A 26,822-nucleotide genomic window follows, 5' to 3' on the forward strand; every position below is an offset into this window, starting at 1 on the left:
AACTCGGCAAAAATGATTGCATCTGGGGTTTTTTATACTTGTTTCAGTGGCTCAACATCAAAGATATTTAGGTATTTGGGGATGTCATACGGGATGAAACGTATTAATCCATAAAATTTACCTTTCAGCACATCTCATTTGCACATATTTTCCTGAAACGAAAACCATATTACAGATATGCTTTACACACATTGCAAAACCATATTACAGATATGCTTTCCAAAAAAGGTGTGATTGAAACACGTGGAGTCATCTCCTAAGCTTCATATATACAAGACAGCAGGGTATACTCCGGCAGCTTTCATATTTTCTAAATTTTTCAAAATTTAGATTTTGAATATTCGAAAGTTAATATGCTGCGGCATTCATATTTTCTAAATTTTTCTTTGAATATTTGAGAGTTAATATGCTCTTTAGTAGCACTGTTCATGTTTGTAACAGCTATATTTTCTTTTGAAAGACCATATTGACAGACTGTAAATGATTGGAATTTGTTTCGCTTTTTAGTTCCAACATGCCTTGTTAGTCAGAGTCTCGAAAAATGTATTCCTAAAAACTAAGATGCTCTTTTTATATATAAAAAATAGCGAAAATGCATTACTTTCACACATTGATCTGTACACATTCACTATATTGGAACCTCGAAACCCAGAGACTCTTGCACTAGTATGTGGTTAGGAGATGGGATATCCTCAACTTCTCATTCAGGTTGCACCCATCTTCCATACGAGTTGTAGACGAGGCCCTTGTTCTCCAATTGATACCAGTTCCCCGCCACCATTAACTCCGGCCTCAGCATGTCGGAAGCCTTGTTCACCAACGCCACGTCTCGTTTAGCATCGCCTGATCGGAATGGGGCGCACCAGCTCTCGTACCCATCCAACAAATGAAGATATCCCTCCAGGTTGTGATAATCTGCAGGGTCGAGATTTGGTTTCAGAGAAGGCGAACGTCCATGATCCAACTTGATTTCCACTCCAACGTGAGCGTATGTCCAGGGGAAACGGACAAGCAACGGCTTCATCAGTCACTCGTATTTTTCCATCCCTTCGTTGAAGATGATCCCGGGCATCTTGGGAACCATGTCCTGTTCACTCGCCATGTGCAGAACCTTAACCCCCATAGCCTCCAATCTGTCTTTGAAAGCCCAGTTTCCCACTCTCGGAGCTCCGAAAGAGAACACAGTCACAGGGACGTTCCTGTCGGGATCGGTTTTCAGCGAATTGAGGCCCTTCGCTGCGACCTCGTAAGCGTTGAGTAGAGTGAGGGCACCGCCAAGGCTATGGCCGGTCATGGTGATACTCACGTCTTCTCCTTTCTGCGTATACACATCCACCAGGCGACCGAGCTCCTTCATTGCCTGCTCAGACGCGCTAAGCTTGTTGTATCCCGTGTTGTGGTCCTTTGAGGTATATATGCTCAGAAACCCTCGCTCCACCTTCATTGATGAATTCTCGTGCAGGCTGCCTACCTCTCCCAAGGGATGGAGAATATCTTGAAAATCCTCCATCCACTCGAGCTGCGTCACAGTCCCCCTCCACACCACCACGATGTCTCCCCTGCCCAAGCGGCTCACCTTCTCATCTGTGCTCACCACAACGTATCCAATCTAGTTGGAGTCCCTGCTCCATGTATTGTCGTCCATGGAAGATCGGCGGCCGAACCATTTAGGGAGGTGAATCTCCAACATGGCGTAGAGATACTTGGTGATGTTGTAACCCGTGTTGTCCAGCCCCACCTTGTGGAACATCTTGTTGAAAGACGGTTGACGGTTCGTATGGAGCGTCGCACCTGGCATTGCTCAATTCAAATCAACGGTTAATGATTACCCGATCGTCTAACAACCAAATCGAATGGCACATATTTTGACACGACAACAATTTGGAGAGTTCATTTCAGAGAGAAACACCTTACGGGGTAAATATTCTATAAAATTTAAATAATTATATTTCAATTAATATTTTTAATAATAATAATTAAATTAAAATTATAAAAACTTTTTAAAACCAAATATCTCTATTACATTACATTATTTATAAATATTGTGAAAATTTTATAAATATCGTCTTTTAAATTTTTTAGCTTTTTTTTTTTTATATTTAATTATAATATTATCTAAATTTTTAGATAAGGAATGAAAATCTTCGATTTCAAAGAGCTTTAACATGCTTAATTTCATGGAAAATAGATTCTCCTATAATTTGGCTGAAATATATTTATTATTTTCTAAATAAAATTTAAATTAAGATTCCTTGATTCATGTTTATGGTCCAGCATCTTAATCTAGAGGAGAATTACACAAAATTTAAACATTATAGAATAAAAAATTAGAAATTACACAAAATTTAAACATTATAGAATAAAAAATTAGAAAGAAGAAAAATAATTATAACTAAAATAAATTAAAATTAAATTAAAAATAAAAATAAAAAAAGAGTTTAAATAAAGAATTAGAGGAGATTTAAAATCAAATAAAAATAAATTAAATTAAATATTGCTTTAGTATAGAATTTTTGTATTTTAAAAATATTTTTAAAAACAGATTCTTTTATAAATGGAATTTATTTTAAAAAATTGAAGTTTTTATATTAAATTTTTTGGATTATAAATAAGAACATAAAAGGAAAAATGTCTAAAAAACATATTGAATTTTTTGAAATTAATATATAACATATATCATTTAATTTAGAACAAATTTAATAATCTAATTTAGGAAATGTATTATAGTAAATGACTTTTTTAATATTAGATAAGTCATTTAAATTAAGCAAACTATTTGATGTTAATGAACTAAATCAATATAAGAAAACCAAACTCACTTAAGAAAAAACCACTGAATTTTCTTGAAAACCATATAGAAAAGAGAAGACATGATAAAAAATATCAATTCACTAATTTATTACTAAGTTGTTCCATCCAACTTTAATAAATAATAATTAAACAAATAAGATATTAATATAATAACAAGGGAGAGGTGAACATATTATATAAACAATAATGTAATCATTTCAATTAAAGAGCCTAGGAAGGGGTTAATCATCCTGTATATAAATAAAACATGTGATGGGTGTGTGATTCTATTATTATATATTAAAAAACAAATAATGTTATCAGAAATCAAAGATTCACATTGAGGATGATACAATTTTGTACTTTAAAGCTCCTCGCCAAAATATAGGAGTAAGGCTGACTTCTTTTTAATGTTTTCATCAACTAAGGTACAACCATTTTCGACTTGATTACTTGTTAAGATTATGTTTGGGATCGAATTCTCCATCTCCAAAATAATAATTTTCTAATTTTTTTTTTACAAATAATAGTATAATATGGAGAAATTTCATAAAATAATTATTTTACTTTTTGAGTTTTTACACTTTACCACTAAAATCTCTTTTAACCCTTAAAATTCATGAAATAATTTAATTCTAATAAAAAGTAAACCAAACTATGCTTTCATAAATTAATACATTATAAATTAATTTAACCTTTACAAATTAATAATCACCCAACACCACATGCATAAGATTTGATTTTTCTGGTACCTACACATACTATGTTGTCTTTCATATATTCTCCATGTTCTATTCGAAAATTCCATTCCAATTCAATTAATTGATCAATTAAATTTAATTATTCAAATAAAAATTTCATAAACATAATGCAAAAGTTCTTTTAATACTTATTAAAATTAATCTTTCGTACTTGAAATAAACATTTCATTAAAATAGGGCTAAAGGCAGTATCGGCCGTATTACAAATATAAAATGACATTCTAATGTTTTAGTTTGAATCTGGTTTTCTTTGTGTAATGCTAAATATCTTTTGGTTTTTAAAGCATACATTGTTAAAAATAAAATCTATACTCGGCTTACATTTTTCAAAAAACAATATTGCACCGGTGAAAAAAAAAACCCTATACTAGAGTAAACATTACATATCTAGAAACCATTATCAATAAAATATGAATAAATTTGATTCACGTATGGATTAATTATAATAATTAAATTCTTATATTCTTATAAGAGAATATTTCTCTTCCAAAAGGAATGTACGGTACACCATTCTCGTGATCCTCTACGCTCAGGTACCCACGTGGAATGTATGAATGTATTATTTATGTCTGTTGAGATTTTCTGTTTTAAATAAAATAGACAAAAATCTTAGTGTGTGACAACAATAGAAATTTGTTGCTAGATTAGCTCCAGGTTGTTGGGAGAGAAGTAATGCATCTTTGATGTGAGAGGCAGTTAGATTCTCCTTGCTATAAAATAGGTATCCATACGGATAGTTTGGGGTGAGAGTTTGTGAGGATTTGATTAATTATGTAATCTCCTGTTTGATTAATAAAGATTGTCGATGCCTATGTTTGGTGGACGTAGCCCAGAATGGTTGGGTGAACCACGTTAAACCCTGTGTCTCTTTTATGATGTGATCTGCTGTTGTTTGTCTTTGGTTTAGCTGTATGCTCCAACAATTGGTATCAGAGCATGTTGGAGGTGCATATCAGGGTGATTGATGCCATGAGAAGCTGTATACCTGCGGGTGAATGCGTGAGGGTGCTGGCGGTGCCTGTACATTGCTGTGTAGAGGTTTTCATGTTATGTGACAGCGCAGGAGCGCACTGCTGTTGGTGCTTTGAGCATTAACCAAAACGTGCCTGGGATTACATTTTATTGTTTTTTCTTAAATTGCGCTGGCTGAATGTATATAAAAAACCACGTGATATATATATATATATAAATTTGTTGTGTATATGATTTTACCTGTTGTGCATCTTGGCTCCAACAAATGGTATTAACATTAATCATTTGATCGTTAAGTATTGAATCAGACTCACGTTATCACACAAGTGTCAAACATCTGATCCGAAATGATGTGATATCTATGGCATGGGCTTTATACATGGATGCCATGTATGAGAAGGATGCATGAAACGATGTTGTGACATAGAGGATAGAGCTGGCTCGGCGGGCCATTGATTGATCAGAGGGCCGAATGATTCCAGGTTCCAAGGAATAAATTTATGCCATGCGTTCATTTCAGTGGGTAGTGATCTAATAAATGGAACTTCGAATTTTGCTTGAAGTATATTGAAAATTTATTTTTTAGCCTGGTGTGGAAGCATTAAACAGTGGAGTAACTCGCTGCAATAGCGTGAATTAAACACCACGTGGAGCCTGCGTGGATATCTTAAGCATTGTTGCGTGGGATACATATATTTAAACACCGCGTTGTGGATAAATATATAAGCTGCGATTTATATGTATGTCATATATAACCCCGCGAGTGCAGAACAGCGTGTGCTGCGAATTGGCGTGGGATTTGTTAATAACAGTCACGCCAACCATTTGAAATGGCGCGGATCCTATCCAATTAAGTGCGCCAATGCGCTAATTTGCTACTCAGCGCCTATTTTCAAGGTATACTCGCGCCATTTTGTCAACACTTACAGCGTTTTTTAAAAGGCGCGGTTCTTGTGGTCATCAACAAGCGCCATTTGTTTTTTAAATTGAAATCTGAGATTTAAACAGCAAAGCAAAGGGGGTTGTTTTTTTTTTAAAGGCGAAGGTAAACTGAGGCATAGGCATTTATTGAGATTCAATTTTTTTTTAAAATTGAAATTGGAGATTCTTTGTTTTAGACGAGATGGCGAAAACTCAGAGTGCCCGATTTGAAATCGAGAAATTTAACGGCAAAAATAATTTCGAGATCTGGAAGGTAAAGATGCATGATCTCCTGGTACAACAGGGCGTGGCAAAGGCGTTGTTGGGCAGATCCAAACTGCCTTACCCCGTGACAGATGATGAGTGGAATGAATTGGATGGAAGAGCCTTGAGCGGAATTCGGTTGTGTTTGGCTGATGATGTTTTATTTAACATCGTGTCAGAGAAGACTGCAGCTGGTTTGTGGACGAAGTTGGAGAAGCTGTATATGACGAAATCCTTGACAAATCGGATTCTCCTGAAGCGGCAGCTATACAGTCTGCGAATGAAGGAAGGTACTTCCATTATTGACCATTTGAATGTTTTTAATACTTTAATGGTGCAATTAGAAAGCATAGAAGTAAAAATTGAAGCCGAGGATAAAGCCATAACTTTATTGTGCTTGTTGCCTGAGTCGTGGGATCATTTTGTCACGTCTATAAGTCTTCGTTCATCCGAAACCATTGAATTTGATGATGTCGTCAGAGCTTTGTTGTCCGAGGAGACCAGGAAGCGGTTGAATGCTGACACCTCTACATCAGAGGCAATGATGGGTAGAGGTCGTTCTAGAGAAAGATGCTCTGGTAAGCGCAGCGATTCGCGTTCAAAGTCCAAGGGGAAGAAGAGTAAAGTCAAGTGCTGGTTCTGCGGCAAATCAGGGCATTTGAAGAAGGATTGCTGGAAGCGACAACAAACTTCTAAAGAAGCTTCATCGACAGAAAAGAAGGAAGCGAACACGATTGATACAGGTTCAGCATCTGGTTCAGGTACGAGTGACGAAGTCTTGTCAGTTAATTTGTCAAATCATGATCAACATTGGTTGCTAGATTCCGGTGCATCAAACCACATGTGTATTCATAGAGACTAGTTTAAGACATATAGATCAGTGAATGATGGAGTCGTGTACATGGGTAATGATGTCACATCTACTATTGTGGGAATAGGGAGTATACAGATGCAAATGTTTGATGGGACAACCAAAATGTTAACTGATGTAAGACATGTACCAGATTTAAGAAAAAATCTAATTTCACTGGGGGCACTTGATACAAATGGATATAAAACTGTCATTCAAGGTGGAGTAATGAAACTTTACAAAGGTATTTTACTAGTAATGAAAGCTAAGAAAGTAGGAAATATGTTTCAGTTAGAAGGAAGAACAGGGTCAGTTCATATGTCTACCGTGTCTGAACATGACAGTAGTTCCATTCGCCTATGGCATCAGAGGTTGGGCCATATGAGCGAAAGAGGGTTAAAGATTTTGGCTGATCGCAAGTTACTTCCTAATCTAAGATCTGGAAAGTTAGATTTCTGTAAACATTGTCTGTTTGGCTAACAAAGTAAACAAAAGTTTAAGACAGGCAAACATACTAGTAAAGGAATACTTGATTATATCCATTCAGATGTTTGGGGTCCAGCACCTACAACCTCGTATGGTGGCTCGTCGTATTTTGTGTCATTTATTGATGACTTTTCTAGGAAAGTATGGGTCTACATGTTGAAAAGGAAGTCTGACGTGTTTTCAGTTTTCAAGCAGTTTAGAGCATTGGTAGAAAACAGCACTGGTAGAACAATAAAATGTTTAAGAACTGACAATGGTGGTGAGTTTACTTCCAAGGAGTTTGACAGCTATTGCAAGGATGCAGGGATCGAGAGACATAAGACCACGGTTTATACTCCTCAACAGAATGGAGTTGCTGAACGCATGAACAGGACTCTTCTAGAGAGAGCAAGGAGTATGCTGAGTAACGCCGGGTTGCAAAAGGAGTTGTGGACGGAAGTGGTGGCAACAACTTGTGATAAACCGATCTCCATCAACAACGATAGGCTGCAAGATTCCGCAAGAGGTATGGAAAGGACACCCTTGTGATTATTCTAAACTCAGAGTGTTGGTTGTGATGCATATGCTCTAGTGCCTAAACATCAGTGAACTAAATTAGATCCGAAATCGAAAAGGTATGTCTTTGTTGGGTATGGTGATGGAACAAAGGGATTTAGATTGTGGGATCCTACTACCCGCAAAATCATCATCAACAGAGATGTAAAGTTTGATGAATCCTCTCTTGTACAGTTAGATGTAGATAATAAATTGAAACAGGATGATGTATCTGATTTCCAGCACATTCAGTTTGACAACACTTCTAATGATAGTCATGATGACCATAGTTCAGATTCTAGTCATGAACAGGTCTCAGATGGCGATCCTGAAGAAGTTCCTACAGATGATAGACAACCAATTGTGGAAGCACCACAAACATCCTTAAGGAGGTCTACAAGGATCAAACGTCCTCCGAGAAGGTATGATGATTATGTTACTTAAGTTGCTTTGACCGCTAACGATGATGAACCTTTGTGTTATCAGGAAGTTGTAGAAGGTTCAAAAAGTGACAAATGGAAAGCAACCATGAAGGAAGAAATGATGGCCTTAAGTAAGAATGGCACATGGGATCTGGTTGAACTTCCGAAAGGCAGGAAAACTGTGGGATGTAAATGGGTTTTCAAGGTGAAACGGGGTGTGAATGATTCAGAGGACAGATACAAAGCAAGGCTGGTTGCAAAAGGATTTTCTCAGAAAGCTGGCATAGACTTTCATGAGATATTTTCACTAGTTGTTAAAATTGTTTCAATTAGAATTGTGTTAGCATTAGTTGCTTTGCTTGATTTAGAATTACAGCAACTAGATGTTAAGACTGCGTTTTTACATGGTGATTTAGATGAGGAAATTTATATGGAACAACCGGAATGGTTTGTTCAGCATCGCAATAAGAAATTTGTCTGAAGGCTCAAGAAGTCATTATATGGCCTGAAGCAGTCACCTCGGCAGTGGTATAAGAAGTTTGATTCTTTCGTGTTGAGTCAGAAATTTGTAAGAAGTGAATATGATCATTGTGTTTACTTTATGCAGTTAAGTAATGGCATGTTCATTATCTTAGTGTTGTATGTTGACGATATGCTTTTAGCAAGCAAAAGCATTGAAGAAATCAACAGGTTGAAGACTCAGATGGCAAGGACGTTTGATATGAAAGATCTAGGAGCAGCAAGACAGATTTGGGGCATGGAGATTTTCAGAGACAGGGGCAATGTTAAGCTGTGGCTATCAAAACAGAAGTATGTTCAGAAAATACTTTTGAGGTTTGGTATGAACAATGTGAAGCCTATGTCAATCCCTTTAGCTTCCCATTTCAAGCTTTCTTCGAGTTTATGTCCTAATTCAGATGAAGAAAAGGAATTTATGTCTCGAATTCCATATGCTAATGTAGTAGGATGTTTGATGTATGCGATGGTGTGTATGCGACCAGATATTTCACATGCAGTTGGGGTTGTCAGCAGGTATATGGCAAATCCGGGTAAAGAACACTAGTCAGCAGTGAAATGGGTGCTTCGGTATTTGAGAGGCACAAGTAGTTATTGTATTACTTACAATAAGAGTAGTGAATCTGTTTGCGGATATGTTGATTCTAATTTTGCAGGTGATTTGGATAAGAGAAGGTCAGCTTCAGGGTATGTCTTTACTCTTGCAGGTGGAGCTATTAGCTGGATGTCAAAGCTACAAAACATTGTTGCTTTATCCACTACTGAAGTAGAATACATTGCTACTTCACATGCTTGCAAAGAGGCGGTGTGGTTGAAAGGTTTGCTTGGTGAGTTTGGTAGGTTACAGGACAACATCAGGTTGCTTTGTGATAGTCAAAGTGCAATACATTTGGCTAAGAATCCGGCCTATCATAGTAAATCAAAGCATATTCCAATTAAGTACCATTTTGTAAGACAGGTTATCGCTGAAAGGGGAGTCTCTCTTGAAAAGGTGCATACAAAGGAAAACTGTGCAGACATGTTCACGAAACCAGTTTTGTTAGAGAAGCTACGTTGGTGTTTGGCTTCTCTTGGCTTGCAGAAAAGATAAAATAATAAACAAACAGGGCATCAAGCTAATTGTTGTCAAGGTGGAGATTGTTGAGATTTTCTGTTTTAAATAAAATAGGCAAAAATCCCAGTGTGTGACAACAAGAGAAATTTGTTGCTAAATTAGCTCCAGGTTGTTGGGAGAGAATTAATGCATCCTAAATTTGATGTGAGAGGTAGTTAGATTCTCCTTGCTATAAAATAGGTATCCATACGGATAGTTTGGGGTGAGAGTTTGTGAGGATTTCATTAATTATGTAATCTCCTGTTTGATTAATAAAGATTGTCGATGCCTATGTTTGGTGGACGTTGTTATAGACATTTTTGTGCCTTACAACATTGAGCATGAAATGTCCATAATCTAAGGTATCCAAAGTCCCTAAACATGTTGTTCCTACCCCTAGAGGAACAAGGCTAACAAACCACAACAATTCACAGAAGTTCTCCACCAGAAACTGCTAAAAAACAAGTCAATTCAGGATCAATTCAGTGGCTCCACTAGCTGTCTGCGCTGAAATGCAAAGTCAACACTGGCTACCTGCACTGCAACGCAGGTAGAAGCACTATCAGGGTGCGCTGAGCGGGAATTGACAAATGGCAAGTTCATTCCAAGAGGTGTCAAGACCTAGGAAGCTTCCAGAATCTTCCTCAATGACACTTGCCTCAGTGAATTCGACTAGTGATGAGTAAGAGGTTCCCAATCTCCAAGTGGAAGCAAGAACCTCCAAGTGGAATCAAGAACTGACAGAGGGAGAGGACACTAGTCAGATCTCAAGCTGACTCATCCTCTCTCCAAACATCTATATATGGATCTCTCCTCCATGAGATCTAGAGGCTGGAATTTTTTTATTGCAAAGAATTGTTGTTGGTTTGAGACTGGAATTATTGGGTGCTTAATGCTTTGAGGGAAGGTGAAGATAGGAATTTCATTCGCTGGGAAGGAGATGCTGGATTGGAGCCCTCTGGGTTGTATCTCTTCTTGAACCTTGTTATTCATCAATAAAGCTATCTTGGTTTCTCCTATATGCTGATGTGTCTTTGATGTATGATTGCATTAGTGTATTTAGTTTATTTCTAATCCTGAACTAGTTATGAATATGAATCTATGTCTTTGTGTAGTGTTCTCTTCTTGTGATATTGCAGAAACCTCTTGAAGCTGGGCGAGCGAGAAGGCAAGTAGCTGGGAACTCCCAAAGAGAAGAGGAACGAGATCGAGGAACAAACAGAAGATACCGGTTAGTCCATCCATCTCTCTTCATTCTTAATTCATAAAGGAAGAATACTAGAATACCTGTCTCTGTTTGTTGCTAAGGCACTGTCACACCTTAGGTGGATAGGATCGTCCTGCATAGGTATTTTTCCCCACAACAAATTGGCGACTCCGCTAGGGAGATCTGTTTAGTCATTTTATTTGTGTTTCCATCATTGTTTGTTTCATAGACTCAACAACAACAATCGAACTGCATCTGCTATTCTCAGATGAAAAGTAGACAACTACTGCTTTGATCCAATCACTGGATTTGTCTATGATCTGAACAATGGATTCACAAATGATTTGATGATCCTTTGTGATAGATCTTAGCCCTTCCTCAAAGCATCCCTTTGATTGTACCTTGCTTGTTTCTTTGATTTGGCCTGAAACTGTAGATTAAATAGCAAACTGTGACCCAGAACCCAGTGAGAAACTCTCGTTTCTCCTTCAGCGCAGACCATGTGAATAGGTTCTGCATTTCAACGCAGGTCCCGTGAAGGCTACCTGCGCTAAATGTCAAAACCCCTGTGTTGAGGGTGCGCTGATCCAGTTAGGCCTTGTGCAGCTGCGGTTCTCTGCTCTGTTTTGCCCTGTTTTGATCTCTGATTTTTGTAGCCTGTAACCAACATAGGTACCTGTCTGATAACTCCTTTTCTCTGCTTGAATTCCACCTCCTTTTGTACAAAAAGATTGTGAGTGTTTTTATGTGTTTGTGGCGTCATTTACAGTTTTCCTTTGCAAGAGTGAAATAGTCATCCTGTAGCCCTTGATTCAGATCTGTCGATTGTGATCTTAGGAGAGAGTTCATTGGCTGTTTATAGTTGATTATACATTTACTTTTGCTTTTGGTTTGAGTTTGTCTCTTTTAAGTGTCGAAACAAGTGTTCATTTCGAAAATCGTTAAGTGTTGTAATCTCTTCTACCCTTTCTGATTTCGAAAAAGTAAACTTGTTTGTATTTGTCATTTAAAAGCAAATTCAAAGTTGTGAAAAAAGCTTTCTTTTTAGGCATCAATATTAAGAGAGCGGAAAACAAACACCTACATTGTGCATTTGCATCTTGATAGTTTGCATGCTTGATTTAGGAAAAGTGCATTAGAGTGTGCTGATTGCTCTTTGAGAAAAGATGGTGTCTTTCTTTTCCCTTTGTAGCTAGGATTTTCATAGTTGAAAAGATATAAAGCTTGCTTATCATCTTTAGACTGCATTTAGGAATTGTATCATACATCTCGTGGTGAACCTCAAAAGGAAAAATTCTAAAAAGATCAACCTAAAATAAATTGAATGAACTTAACAACGCTTTGTAACATAACGCACAACATAGAGGTCTAGGCTAGAGACGTGTTCCGGCGTCGTAAAGCCTGGTGACTGTCGATCTCGTTGATGGTGGGTGATTCCTCCTAAGAGACAATAGCGCCAGTACGGATTGTGCTCCCACGTACCGTCGCATATATATTGGGAGACCCCTATAGGCATAAAACCTTTATCCTTAGGAAGCCGTGTCGGCCGCCCTACTGATCGCAATGCACTGAACACAGCATTCAGGAAGATCGACCGCCCGTACCTTAAAAAGTATTCTGCGGTTTTGCGAAAAGTTTGGCACACCCTCTACGTAGAACTCCAGAGCAGTTCCTTTTGAACTTTTTCAGACTCTATAACGGAAAAAGTCCATCCGAGCATTTGTCACTTCGGGCTCGTTAAAACATCGAAGGAGACTAGAGTCATCTTTAGCTTTTTCTCGACTCTTTAAAATTGAAAAAGCAAGTTGTGTCTAAGCGTCGTTAAAATTTATTTTAAACGGAATAATCATCACCATTCCCTCGTTGGTCTTTGAAGTTAGTCTTTTTTCATCGCAAGTTCTTGTAGAATCGCTAGAAAATCTTTTGGATAGACTAAATATGTCTGAACAACCGTCGACATCTAGGACTGTGTCATCCGACACAGCAGTAGCAGAACCTCCTGCTGCTACTCCAACGATGTTCAATGGTATACCATCTGTCCCGGCAAGTTATCAACAACAAGCCGGAGTCCCATCAGGGACTGCTTCGACAACATGGTTAGTTCCTATTTCTTCATCCGGATTATCATCTGGTATTTCTTACGTTGAAACTCAAAAAATTGATCCAATGTGTCTTCAAAGGCCAATCTACCCTTTAAGTACTAGATTTCCGCCATATGGAGGGCAGTATGCCTTTTCATTGTTCCCTCCCGGAGAACAACCATATGGGAGTTTACAACAAAGTTCAGGTCAAACTGGAATTACATCCAGCGGTTGGGTACCAATACTGCCTCAGCAACCAAGGGTTGTATATTCAATGCAACCAGTCCACCCTGTGTCAAATATTCCCACTATACCTGCTATGGTGAATGTGTCGCAAGTACAAGCGCTACCTGTTGTATGTCAACCCCAACAGCCTCAGGTTGCAATACAACAGCCTCTTGTCTCAACGACTCAATCACAACCTCAGGTTAGTGCCTCCTTATCTGGAGCGACTCAGGCTCAAACAAGTACTATGACTCCTCATCTTGGTCAATCATCCAGTATTGGACAACAGCAAATGGTCCAACAACCAGGGCTGGTTCAATCAGAACAACCGCCATTCCAGCAATCATATCAAGGACCTGAGCAACAAGTCTTTGTAAGTAATGGGCAACCATATTATAGTGGTTATGCCCATCAACCTTGTCAAAGTTGCCAGCATTATGCCAGTATACAAAGACCCACTGCTCAGGCAATTCCATCGTATCCTGGGTATGCTTCGCCTAACCTGAATCAACAGTTGCCCTTTGTAGCAACTCTAGAATTACCAGATCTAAACTGGCTGACGAATGATCCAATTGCTTATGCCCCTTGGTGGCCAGCGATTCCGCATAAACTTCCGTCAGATATTCCTAAATTTAATGGAAATCCAGGTGAAGATCCATCGAATCACGTGATGACATTTCATCTATGGTGTTCATCAAACACCCTAAACGATGATTCGATAAGTCTTCGCCTTTTTCAGAGGACGTTAACGGGTCCAGCGGCAAAATGGTATATTGAGTTGCCTAGAGCTTCGTTCGACAACTTCAGTACCTTAGCCACGACTTTCTTAACCCATTTTCAATTACCGATAAGGTATGAAACGGGAACGGAACTCCTAACCAACTTCAAAAAGACAACGACCACTCACATATCTGATCATATATATGAGTGGCGACGTCGTCGTAGGATGGTGAAAACGTACGTTCCCAATCAGCTATTAGCTGAATGGTTTATCAAATCCATACTTCCTACAATCACGGAAGATGTGGCAAAAGGGGGAGTCGTAACAGAAGAGCAAGTCATCGCTCGTGCTCAATATCTGGACTTGGTCTATACTCAGTCTGGCACGCTCTACGACAAAATACCTGACGCCCCTAGACCGGAATTCTCAATTCCTCCTCCTCCTAAATCAAACAATGACTCTCACGCCGGTGATGGCGTGATTGGCAAAACAGATACGAAATCGACAAAGGCTACATCTAAAAAGGCCTGTAAGATTTCTAGTCAAAATGCAAATGAGGAACTTCTTGCCCCGGAAGTAAATGTCATGTCGACCGACAAGGGCAAACAACTAAAGCAACCAGGGGGCAAGAAGAAAAAGAAAGGGAGGAAAAGGAAACCCCCTGCGAGGTGTCATATATACGATGAGGATCATTGGACGAGAGATTGTCCACATATAGCTGAAGTTAAGAAACTCTTTAAGAGTTCAAAAACCCCAGCGGTATTGATTGATCCGTTTCCAAGCCCGGGAACCAAACTGGTTGCTAATCAAAATGCTTCCCGATCCCAAGTGCTTATGTTGTCTGTCTCAAGGCAGCAAAATGATGCTTTGACAAGGAATAAAGATTACGGGAATCCACGGCTGTCGAATAACAAGGCTAATGAACAACCTAGTAGTTCGACGACAACTTTAACCAAAGTTGTGCCACCCATCATTCCTGAACCAATGATAAAGTCGCCAAAGGGAGTAGTACACAAATCGACATTTAATCCTCGTGCCAAAGTAGCACAGAATTATAATATAGTAGAGGACCTGGCCCAATCGTCGTCCGCTATGTCGACACTTGAGGTACCGCAAAATTGCCCCTCCCAAGAGCAAGTTTTATTATCAACAATAGGTGGGATTGGCCCAATGGATTCCAATCTTGTGGCCTTTGATCATAAAGAATATGACCCTCAGTTACCAGCTCAACTAGCTTTCCTTATTCAAGTGAAAGCCCTCAACAAAAATGTTCATCGAACATTTATTGATGAGGGGGCATCTACATGTCTTATGTCGATGAGTTGCTGGAAAAATTTAGGCTCACCACCCTTGTCGAAATCGTCAACGACGTTAAAAGCATTTGATGGACGATCATACACTCCATACGGGATTTTAAGTAACTTGCAAGTTGAACTGGGGGGCAAAACAGTAGAAGTTGATGTTGAAGTAATCGATGGAAACCTCGATTACAACATCCTACTGGGAAGGCCCTGGATATATGCCATGGCCGCAGTTGTGTCGACCTACTTCAGGAAGATTGCATTTCCCTTTCAAGGAGGAATTACAGTCATCGACCAACAAACTTTCCTCCCCGACAGCTCACAAGTTACGGGAAGCACTCCAACGATCCATGGAAGCAATCATTCGCTTCAAAACATTGGAGTAGGTCTCCTAAAAGACCCTGCCTTAATGGGTACTTTTTCCCTACCGCCTGCGAGTAATCTGGCGGAAGTAGCCACAGTGGAAAACTACAATATGAAATCTTCTATATCTAATGGATTCGGAGGATTCCTAAACATTTTGTCAGCATGGATCATCGCCCTAATAGAAATACTGTAAATACAATGGGCTCCGAGGACGGTTCTTATCTCGTGTCAACCTCGTTAAAAAATGAAACAAGGAGTCATGAGGATAGTTCTTTTACTGTGTCAACCTCATTAAAAAATGAAACAAATCCCCTTTCCGAGTCTCAAAGGTAAACCTTCATTCCAACCACCGAGTTGAATGCAATGAAGCTTGGGGGGCATGCACCTCGATTTGCGTTATTATGCTGGGGGCATGCAAACTTATCATCGAGCAGTTTTAGCACACAGTTCATGCTCGTTAAAAAATAAATGCAAGATTCGAGTAGTTTTAGCACACAGTTCATGCTCGTTAAAAAATAAACACAAGATCCGAGCAGTTTTAGCACATAGTTCATGCTCGTTAAAAAATAAACATAAGATTGAGCAGTGTTTTTCCGCGTTTAAGCTCGTTAAAAAATGAACTATCTTCCGGTAAATAACCACCGTGAATGTAACATTATCAGCCATTAAAGCCTTGGTCGTGTTTGCGCCGTCACCTCCACTTTTCCATTGGCTGATCGTTCACCTCCATATGATTGTTTACCCATTTTGAGGAACAGCTGCGAAGAGTGATTTCACTAGCCATCCTTATGACACTGCCGTGATTGGAAAATTCCAACCCGCACCAGGAATCAGCTGCTAACCCGTTTTATCACTCGTTCCTCAAAAGACGAGTCTTCTTTAAGCTCTTTTCATCTGACTCGTAAAATATGAAAAGATTTCCGAGTTTTGGCCTTCCAGCTCGTTAAAGTGACCGGAAGTGCTACCCCTCCTCTAGATTTTAATCTTTTTGGACCTGAGGGATTATTGCAAAAAAAGATCGAGCGCTGAAAACTCATCCCTTCTGTATTGTTTTATACTTTTTCAGACTTAAGGGATTAGATGACGAAAAAAGACTTTCGGAGTTGACTTTACGTACCTTTTCAGACTCTCTAAAAATGAAAAGGACCGAGTTATCTTTGTCGTTAGACTCGTTAAATGCATGAAATAGCGACAAACTTGTCTTTAGACGAGAACGAGTTTCATTATCGCTAGGCTCGTTAAAACATAGCGATGGGCTTGCCCGAAGGGCAAGTTATAGAACAAGCATATGTTATCCTCCTCAAGCTTGACAAAAATAAAGAGGTACTGGTCAGCAATGACTGGGGAAAAATTGGGAGAAACTCAAGAAAACTTTGATGGTAGCAAGTCGCTCTTGAACATGACACTTTTCCTCCGTACCACAATCGGGTTGGGTTGTTTCATTCACCGGTCACATCACCATGGTCTCGCCATACCATCCATATTTGGGGTAATGCTACCGATCCATCGCATAAGTGTCGCCATATGTTCAAGAGAAGTCGTTCAGAGAAGTCAACCGTGTCCCATCCACTACCGTACATTATCCTTCATCCTTTCATGGCTGCCACCCTGAATCATATGTCACAGATCGTTTTCACCTCCATCAAAATCATTAGCTCCGTTCCATGTCATTGATGTGGGATTCATTAAGGCCCTCCTTTGACGGATCGCTTCTTGTCGACATTAGCTCATTATCCAAGAAGTTGATCTAGGAACAACCCCTTCAGTACTTTGAAGCTTGCATGCCTCAATGGCAAGTTTCTCACTTCCGGCGACAGGTATACATCAATGACCTTCGACCGAAAGATTTTGCGTGGTGTTCGACGCCAAGTCCTTTATTCACACCACGTGAATTGTACTGCAGTACCTTGAGGGTCATTATCATTATCGGTGATTCCTCTCGCGCTTGTTAACGGTTTACCTCATTGACCGGTAATCAAGCGATGTCTTTCCATGTTCGACTTCAGAACATTTCTCACATGGATCGACTTGTACTTAGAGTGAAGATCGAACGAGTTTGAAGACCCCGGATCTAGTTTCATCCATCCGGGCTGCGATATATATTCAGAAAAGATAAAGACATTGACATGTACATCATTGCAGCAGATAATCATCCTACCCAAAGGATGATAATTTCATCAAAATTATCAGTCTACCATCAGACGATTGTCTGTTCTATGTACAGAAAAATGAATTTATAAAGCTGATAATGGGAATGCCCACCTCAGCTAGATCATGAAAGCAGTATGAAAAATAATGTATTGTATTGTATCTTATTACAGGTCTCCTCCCAGCATTGGATGAACTTCGGATCCTCCTGATAAAGCATTTCACCCGATAAACGGCCTCATACTTTAGGGGGCAACTGTTATAGACATTTTTGTGCCTTACAGCATTGAGCATGAAATGTCCATAATCTAAGGGATCCAAAGTCCCTAAACATGTTGTTCCTACCCCTAAACGAACAAGGCTAACAAACCACAGCAATTCACAGAAGTTCTCCACCAGAAACTGCTCAAAAACAAGTCAATTCAGGATCAATTCAGTGGCTCCACTAGCTGTCTGCGCTGAAATGCAAAGTCAACACTGGCTACCTGCACTGCAACGCAGGTAGAAGCACTACCAGGGTGCGCTGAGCGGGAATTGACAAATGGCAAGTTCATTCCAAGAGGTGTCAAGACCCAGGAAGCTTCCAGAATCTTCCTCAATGACACTTGCCTCAGTGAATTCGACTAGTGATGAGTAAGAGGTTCCCAATCTCCAAGTGGAAGCAAGAACCTCCCAGTGGATTCAAGAACTGACAGAGGGAGAGGACACTAGTCAGATCTCAAGCTGACTCATCCTCTCTCCAAACATCTATATATGGATCTCTCCTCCATGAGATCTAGAGGCTGGAATTTTGTTATTGCAAAGAATTGCTGTTGGTTTGAGACTGGAATTATTGGGTGCTTAATGCTTTGAGGGAAGGTGAAGATAGGAATTTCATTTGCTGGGAAGGAGATGCTGGATTGGAGCCCTCTGGGTTGTATCTCTTCCTGAACCTTGTTATTCATCAATAAAGCTATCTTGGTTTCTCCTATATGCTGATGTGTCTTTGATGTATGATTGCATTAGTGTATTTAGTTTATTTCTAATCCTGAACTAGTTATGAATATGAATCTATGTCTCTATGTAGTGTTCTCTTCTTGTGATCTTGCAGAAACCTCTTGAAGTTGGGCGAGCGAGAAGGCAAGTAGCTGGGAACTCCCAAAGAGAAGAGGAACCGGATCGAGGGACAAACGGAAGACACCGGTTAGTCCATCCATCTCTCTTCATTCTTAATTCATAAAGGAAGAATACTAGAATAGTTGTCTCTGTTTGTTGCTAAGGCACTGTCACACCTTAGGTGGATAGGATCGTCCTGCATAGGCATTTTTCCCCACAACAGGCGTAGCCCAGAATGGTTGGGTGAACCACGTTAAACCCTGTGTCTCTTTTATGATGTGATCTGCTATTTTTTGTCTTTGGTTTAGCTGTATGCTCCAACAATGTCAAAATCTTCGTGGTGTATAAAATAGTTTTCTAAAAAACCGACAAAATCATTTTTCTATTCGTTTATTTAGCAGTATTCTCCACGAAGAGAAAAGGTCAATTGGTGAGGAGGGGGGCACATGGCCTTCCAAATTGTTCATGTACTTTGTGTATTTACTTGATTTTAGGTGATTAATGGGTGAGGAAGGGGCACATGGCCTTCAAAATTGTGCATGCACTTGATGTGTATTTACTTGATTTTAAGTAAATATGTAGTTAACATAGGGTTAATGAGATATTTGTAATCGGACAAATAAGATCTCTGTAATCATCAGATAAATAAAGTGTATGTGCACTGAGGTCACTGTAGTTAAGAAAATTCTCACGTCTAAAAATGAGAACATATTACGGGAGGTCGTCAGGGGCAAGAGGCCAAATGAAGATCAACTTGCAAAATCTAGTCATACATAAACCCATACATAAGCTTAAATGGCAAGATACACAATATTCACAAAACCCTACCATAAGCTTTTTCGAACCCTACCTTCCATAAACCATGTCGAATAGTGCAACAAGAACTAAAATCCCCAACAACAAGTTCAAACTGTTGAAAAATGCAGAGTTTGGCTAGTAGGATTTAAAATCCTACCATAGAGTCACAAAAGCCACCACCATGGCTAAACATTGCCCAAACCTTGTCATGCAGCTTCTGCGATAGCCAGAAAGATTACCTGCAACACAAACACATAAAAATTACCATTTTGGCACAAATCCAAGAGAAATTACAACAAAATCCCAACAAAACTCCACGAAGCTTTCCACTTACCAGAATGGACCTCAAACCCTGCATGTCCGCCATCAAACTTGAACCGAGATAATGGATCAAAACTAAGCAACACCTGGAAACCCTTACTTGAAATCTTAAACAATCAATAATTAACTGATATCCCTTTTAATAATTTTAATAACTCCTCTCTCATTAAAAAATTAATAAAATATAAAAATCAAAACAACAATGAAACATTAACTCACAACCTCCTTAAAAGAAAAAAGAAAAAAAGAAAAAAATAAATTATAGGTAATTAATTAAATAAATTAATAAATTAATTAAACTAATTAACTAATTAATTAAACAATTTAATTAATTAATTAAACAAATTAATTATTTAACTAAACATATTAATAATTAATAAACTAATTAATTAATTAAAAATATATATATAAAATAATAATAATAATAAATAAATAAATAAATCTGGATATTAACAAACTAAATGGATAATGGCCGACCTAATTTCTTAGATCACTTCTTTCATAACATATATATAACGTAAAATATAGCTCATGGATACATCATTAATATCTTCAGAATATCTATTGACGCATCCCCTGATGATGGACTCACTTAGTAGTCCAAAACGTCGGGTTCACAAAACTCTATAACTGGTCATTCCTCCTCTATCAATAAATCGAATCTCCCACGGGCTCCTTCACAAACAAAATGCCGCACAATCGAAACAACAACAACCGTATTGGTAAGCCCCCCACGAACCAGAACGAACAACCTCAAGCACATTGGTTAACCTCCCTCGAACCAGGTAAAGAAACCACAGCCGCAACCCTAAGTGACCCATGAACTTATCCAAACAACAATGCCTGATGAGCAATGCAAATATGATAGTATAGGTGAACCAGTACTTGAGCCTAGAGGAGCCATAGTTGGGGGAGATTGGTATAGGTTTTAAGCATGTACAAAAATTATCTGCAAACAAATTCTTAAAATAAAAAATATATAATGGTAAGAACATAAAACAAATATACAGAGATTTTCCCCTAGATCCCAAAACGGAGACTACCAATTTGATATTTTGTTCGCTTATTGGGGCCTGACCCAGGTTCAGAGTTGATTTAGCCAAACAAATCTAGGTACTACTGGCCCTTTCGGCAACAGTCCGCGGAGCACGGATTGAGGTCTCATCCGAAGTAGTATGAGAGGGTGCTAGGACCAAGTTTCCGCATCCTGGAGATGTATGATGAGTTCAAGTGGTCCGCAGTTCAACCCTATGTGCATGTCGCTACACGCACTTTCCCGTACCTTGCAACCTGAGATGCTGCCTTTGTGCAGCCCTACTCGGGGCCGAATGCTGTTATTACCCAAGTCCTTACTAGTATTCCAATTTTAGTTGAGTATTTTAGCTTATTTGTGTGCTTTAAGTTAAACTTAACAACATAAATCATTCATATAGGTGCGCGCAGTAAATATACAGTGTATTTGCAATTTATATCAAACATGCATTAACCCAAGAACAAATACACAGATTGATATCAAACTTCTCTTTATTAATCCCTTCTTTGGTTACAGACTCGACTCCGCCCTGCTCACCTAGTTGCAGAGCCTTCTCCTACTCTACTACCCAAAGACACACTTCACTTAGTCACTTAGACTCTTGCTCTTCTAATCTTTATTACTTCCCTATATTTTACACTTAGAGCCTCGCTCTATTTATGCCAAATCATGATCCGCAGACCATGGGTAGGCCGACATTACATTACAAAACTAGGGCGCAGAACCCTGTGACTCTATCATACTCTTCGCACCCCGCTTCCGCAATTCATAGAACTTTACAACAAAATTCGGTCAAAACTTGGGCTTTGAGCCCCAAAACATGCCTTAGGAGGATTTCATGCCCAACAGGCACCCAACACAAACATCGTGACTCGCCCTCGAGTCACTTTGTAGGGGCAATGATCTTGGCACGGAGTCCCTCCAACTTTTCTCGAACTGCGCAGAGGTCAGCAACACACTGAGCTGCTACTTGTTGGATCTAATGTATACGTTGTTCCGAGACCTCTATGTCTGGGGTGCTTCTCTGAATCAATGTGTGCATCCCCTGTATGTTTGCGAGCTTGCCTTCGATGTCTGCCATAATGGTGAAGGCCTCGTCGATCCAAGGCTGGATGCGTGCTTTGAGAACTGCCTCCTTATGTCACGTCGCAACCACCTGATCCTTCAGTGCTTTAGCCTACTACATCCTCACAAGCTACCGAGTGAAGACCACTGTGTGTGCAGTTCATTGGACACTGTCATATTGTTGTTGGAGTTCTTGCGCCTCTGTCTCTAAGCACTGGATGTTGGGGTCCTCCTGTAAAGTTGTGAGGACCTCAACTGATTCTTCCAACATGTTGGTGCAGTCTCGCACTGCACCTCCGATTTCCTCCAATCTCGCTGTGATAGCACTAGCGCGATGTTCTCTGACTTCTTGGGGAGTGGATGGCTGCGCCTATAATCATAGCTCGGCAATCTGAAGATTCAGCTCCAACTCAACCTTTGTCGATTCTTCCTTGGCCTTGTGGGCTCTGGCTACTAAACTATGAATCCACACCTCTACTGGTAGATCTGCTGGGACGGCCAGCTCCGGGACGTTGCGGCAAGCATCACCTATCACCTGCACCAACTGTTGATTTTGTGACACCAATTCATCACACTGCAAGCTGAGTTGTTTCATGTTTATCTTCTACTCACTTAGGACTTGGAGCGCGCGACTCTCCCTAACGCGCAGCTCTACTGTTATCCCATCCTGTAATAGATATAATGTCTCACTTGGAAGGGCAGTGACATTAACCCTGAGACCTTTCATCGTGCTAACTGATGGCTTGTCTTCCTCATTCGATGCCATTGGAGCCCCCTCTGACAACACGATTGTGTTCGTCATCTGCGTGTGCAACATCTGCTCTGTTGTCATGGATCCGACGACAAGGTTGGTTGAAAGGGTAGTAACCTAAGGGGGGTGCTCCTGTAAGTCCTACAACTGTGCTCTGAGGGCCCCCAACACAGTCTAGTGCTCCTGCATGAAATCCTGAAGAGCTTCATTGGTGACATCGCACACTGTCTCACCAATGTCATGTAGATCACCCTCGGTTAGGGTGATCGGGTCAATGGACAACTTCGAGGCCTTGACCTTCTTCCACGGCCCTACTCTCTCCGCTGGGTGTTGTCTCTTTAGCTTGGTGGACACGATCCATGGGTCCACGCCTCCTTCTTCTATTTCTGCCTCCTCTGCCTCCTGCCCCTGCGAGGCCGTTGCTTGGCCCTCTCCCACCTTTACGGTTGCTTCCTACGCTATTGCTACTACTTCTGTGGCCTTGTTTTGCTCAACATCTTTCTATGCCGCTTCCCGTGCTGCCCGCACCTCGACTGCTGCTGTTTCCTTTCGCCTTTTCTCAGCCAACTATGTGATGCGCAACTTGGCATCATCTTTCTTCTTCTGTGATGCTGACCGCTCGAGTTCTACAATGTCGGGGGTGCGCTATTCTAAAGGCCATGCCTCCAAAACAGTAAAAATGGTGTCGTTAGTGGCTAGAAAAGGTTGCTTCATCCACTACTTCATCGGATCCTTGCGCACCCTAATAAAGATGTTGTGCATGTCTGGCTTGAATTCTGCGAAACTCTGCAGACTGTTGTAAACCGTAGGTGACAATAGTGGCTTACGGTTGATCCACATTTAGATGGTCATCTCCATGAGCAACCAGAAGATATTTGTGTCGCGTATCCTTGTCGCATCCTTCGTGGCCCAGAATGAAGCGTACTTCGCAGCCTCTGGTAAATATCTGTCAATTTTGGGGAATTGACTATCCTCCGGAAATTCCCCTGCTACGAGCACTATGGACATCAATAGCCATGCATACTGGAAGGTTTTACCCTTCTCTTGGGCTTCGTGACAATTCTCTAAGAATTATGTGCAGAGGAATTCAAACCAGTTAAACTAGACTGCCTCCGCGCACTGCTCGACCAGTGCGACCACCAACGCAGGTACCTTGTCTGTGTGGCACTTCCACATAGCTTTCTTGCCAAAATTTGGGTTTCCATGTGTACCACTTTGTCCTTGATGCTAGAGATGGCGTAACCCCTCTTCTTCTTTTCCAGCTTGTACTTTGTCTTCATGGCCTCCACGACGGCCAAATCACTTCCCTTTCCTTCTGATATGGTCGTGGGGTCCTTTCCTTTGTACGGAAGCCAGGAAACATGATGAATCAGGTCTTCCATGATCGGGATGGGCTCTACCAGCCATAAATACCCATCATGTACCAGGCAGAGAAGTTTCCTGATGATGAAAATGGTTTCTGGGGGGTGGTGGAAATGTGACACCCAAAGTAGGTTCAGAAACCCAGCCTTTTCGACACCGTGCAACCATTTCCACAGCTCTAATGTTGTTACCACCCCCGCAGTGTGCTGCTTCATGAGGTTTCCAATCTCCAGGTGGGGGAATTTCTCACAGTCAGTGAGGTCCCAATATTCAAATTTCATGGTCAGCACGCGGCCCAGGTGCATGCCTTCAAATGTAATGCCATCTGGGAGGAGCGGGGTTGGAGCGAACTCTTGGTCTCGTCCAAGTCCTTGGGGACTTTGGCCTTCCCTTTCCGTGGAGGGACATAGGCGGGTAGTTTTGTCGCAGAGTGCCTAGGCTGAGTATCCACCTCCATGCCTTCATCTTCTTCCTTCGCGATGATAAGGGCCTACAAATCTTCCTCATTTCTTTCTATCGTGACAATGTTCCCCTTCTCTTCCATCGACAATTTGCTATGTAGCGGGCTCCGCGGGGACACGCGTACGGGAGCCATTACTTGTTTATCCTTCTTGCGTCTTGGCGTATGTGGTGATTTCAGGATCTCTTCCAGAATCTCGACACCTTCTGGAACATCCTCCACAGTTAGGGCCTGCACGGCCTCGCCAACGGTTACCTCTTCTATTCCCAGGCCATCCTTAGTTACTGTCATTGTAGCTGTGTGGGAATCTGTCACTAACGAATTCAGGAGCTCAATCAACGCTCGACTCTCAATACTCAGGGCTCTGCTGAATCGCTTAATTCGCAAATGACCAAGTGTTGTTTGTTGGGAAGCCCTTTGTGTTTTATAGTGATTTTTGAATTTGAATTCGATCGTTCCCCCCAAGTCTGGTTCATTAAGCTTTCTTGGCGGCATATTTTTCCAAATCTTTCCCATAAATCACATCTTAAATTTCTGCCACCCACTCCATTTATGATCTGAAAATGGGGCACAAAAGGCTTCTTATCAAGCTTACAAGAACCTCTCCCACTTTGAAAGCTTAAATATTCCCAAGATCTAGTGATTAACCAATTGCGGAATTAATAATGCTTGAAATAGGTGTATGCTTGTGTTTTTTTTTAACTAATCATGTGCCTTAAATTCATTTTCTTAAACTGATATAAAATACATATAATAGTAAATAGAGTAGCAAGTAAGAAAACACATAAGACAACAACATAATTAGGATTTCACCCAAAACTCTTGGGCTACGTCTCTGTGAGCTCTAGTCAACTCAACTAAGCTCTCTGGGATTATGGCTGAAATCTTTTACAAGCTCAACGCTCAACTCCATAGATTTACAAACATGACTCTATGGGTTTAGAATGCCATCTTATCCTGCTAGCTATCCTCACTCTATAGACAGATCTATGCTTCTCTAGACTTGACTCCTTCAATTAGTGCTCTGAGCCATCTTGCTCTAGCTTGCACCAACTCCCTCAGAATTCTCTTAATTGTCTTTGGAATGCTTTCTTCTGTCTTCAACCCACTTTGGACACTAGCAACAACTTGATCATTTCAACCCTTCACTATTCTGCAGCTTCACTACGTCATCACGACTCTTAGACATTTGCTTTGAGCTCTATGGCTCTGAGGCTCTGCTTCCATACACTAGTGGTTATGCCTCTCTCAAGCACTCAGGCTCTGCGGCTCTAATGTTCTCACTCTCTACTCTGGCTCTGGCTCTGGCTCTGGATCTCATGAGCTTCTCTCGGCCTCTGCGTACATCAAGGGATCGCTCGACCTCCAAGTGCCCCTTAGCAACCTTCCAGCGACCTTCAACAACAACTCGCTGCTATCAATTGAGCTCTTTGTCAAGCGTCCTCTGTTAATCATGCTCTCTATGTTTTTGTGAGGAATCCTCTGACTTTGTGACTCCCCCAATTGTTCCTCTATCTCTCATCATGACGAATCATTCCCTTGTGGCCCTTCAGCTCTTCGATTGACCCTTTGGCTCATTGGCTCTATGGCTCTGCGTCTAGCCCTCTGGTGCTCTGGCTCTACTTCTGGCCCTCTGGCACTATGGCTTTGTGATTCTGTGTCTGGCCATCTGTCTATGTGGCTCTGTGGCTCTCTACATGTAACATATTCCCGCCTCATTGTTACAAATTTCCACTTACAGCGTGGTAAGGAGAATGGGACAATTACAAAGGAAATACACAAGGAGCCTCTTTCCACGACAAAATCTGTGAAAAAACCATATTTCCAATGCACAAAGAATATACATGGAATTACACTATCGGATGCAAAATTTGGACTTCAAAATATATGAATTTATGCTCATAATCCCTATCAGGTCTACCATCCATCGCATATTACAATTTCATAGGCGGGAGGTCTAAAAACCTCAATATACGGGAATACACAAAAATCCTGAATTCCCAGATTTAAAAATTTATGAAATCGGGTCTATAAACCCATCGGGTCTGGCACTTATCATCATATCACTATTGCAATCGCATTGGCCCTGGCATCGGGGATCGCTGATTAAATCTGGACAATTGATCTGCTCCTTAATCGGACGGTCGATATTGCATCGCATGTCGCTATCGCAACGACCCTTTGTATCGGGGATCATCGATCTCCCGACCGCCAATTGAATCTGGATCGTTGATCTGCGCACCCAATCCAACGGTCAATATCGCATCTTAACGGTGCGC

General features: G+C 40.5%; 1 protein-coding gene across 1 annotated transcript; it reads right to left on the reverse strand.

Moving 5' to 3' along the window:
* Positions 1–1,027: 1,027 nt before the first annotated feature.
* LOC149146695 (phospholipase A1-Igamma1, chloroplastic-like) lies at positions 1,028–24,834 on the reverse strand. Its single transcript, XM_089452838.1, has 5 exons — positions 24,682–24,834; positions 19,886–19,958; positions 19,709–19,790; positions 1,739–1,791; positions 1,028–1,584 (listed from the first exon to the last, which is right to left on the reverse strand). The coding sequence occupies exons 1-5, from the start codon at positions 24,832–24,834 to the stop codon at positions 1,028–1,030; spliced, it is 918 nt and encodes a 305-aa protein (XP_089308964.1).
* Between the last annotated feature and the right edge of the window lie 1,988 nt (positions 24,835–26,822).

Source organism: Pinus tabuliformis, chromosome X (assembly GCF_031772625.1).
Source record: "Pinus tabuliformis cultivar Carrire ecotype Pingquan chromosome X, CPIR1, whole genome shotgun sequence".
NCBI lineage: Eukaryota > Viridiplantae > Streptophyta > Pinopsida > Pinales > Pinaceae > Pinus > Pinus tabuliformis.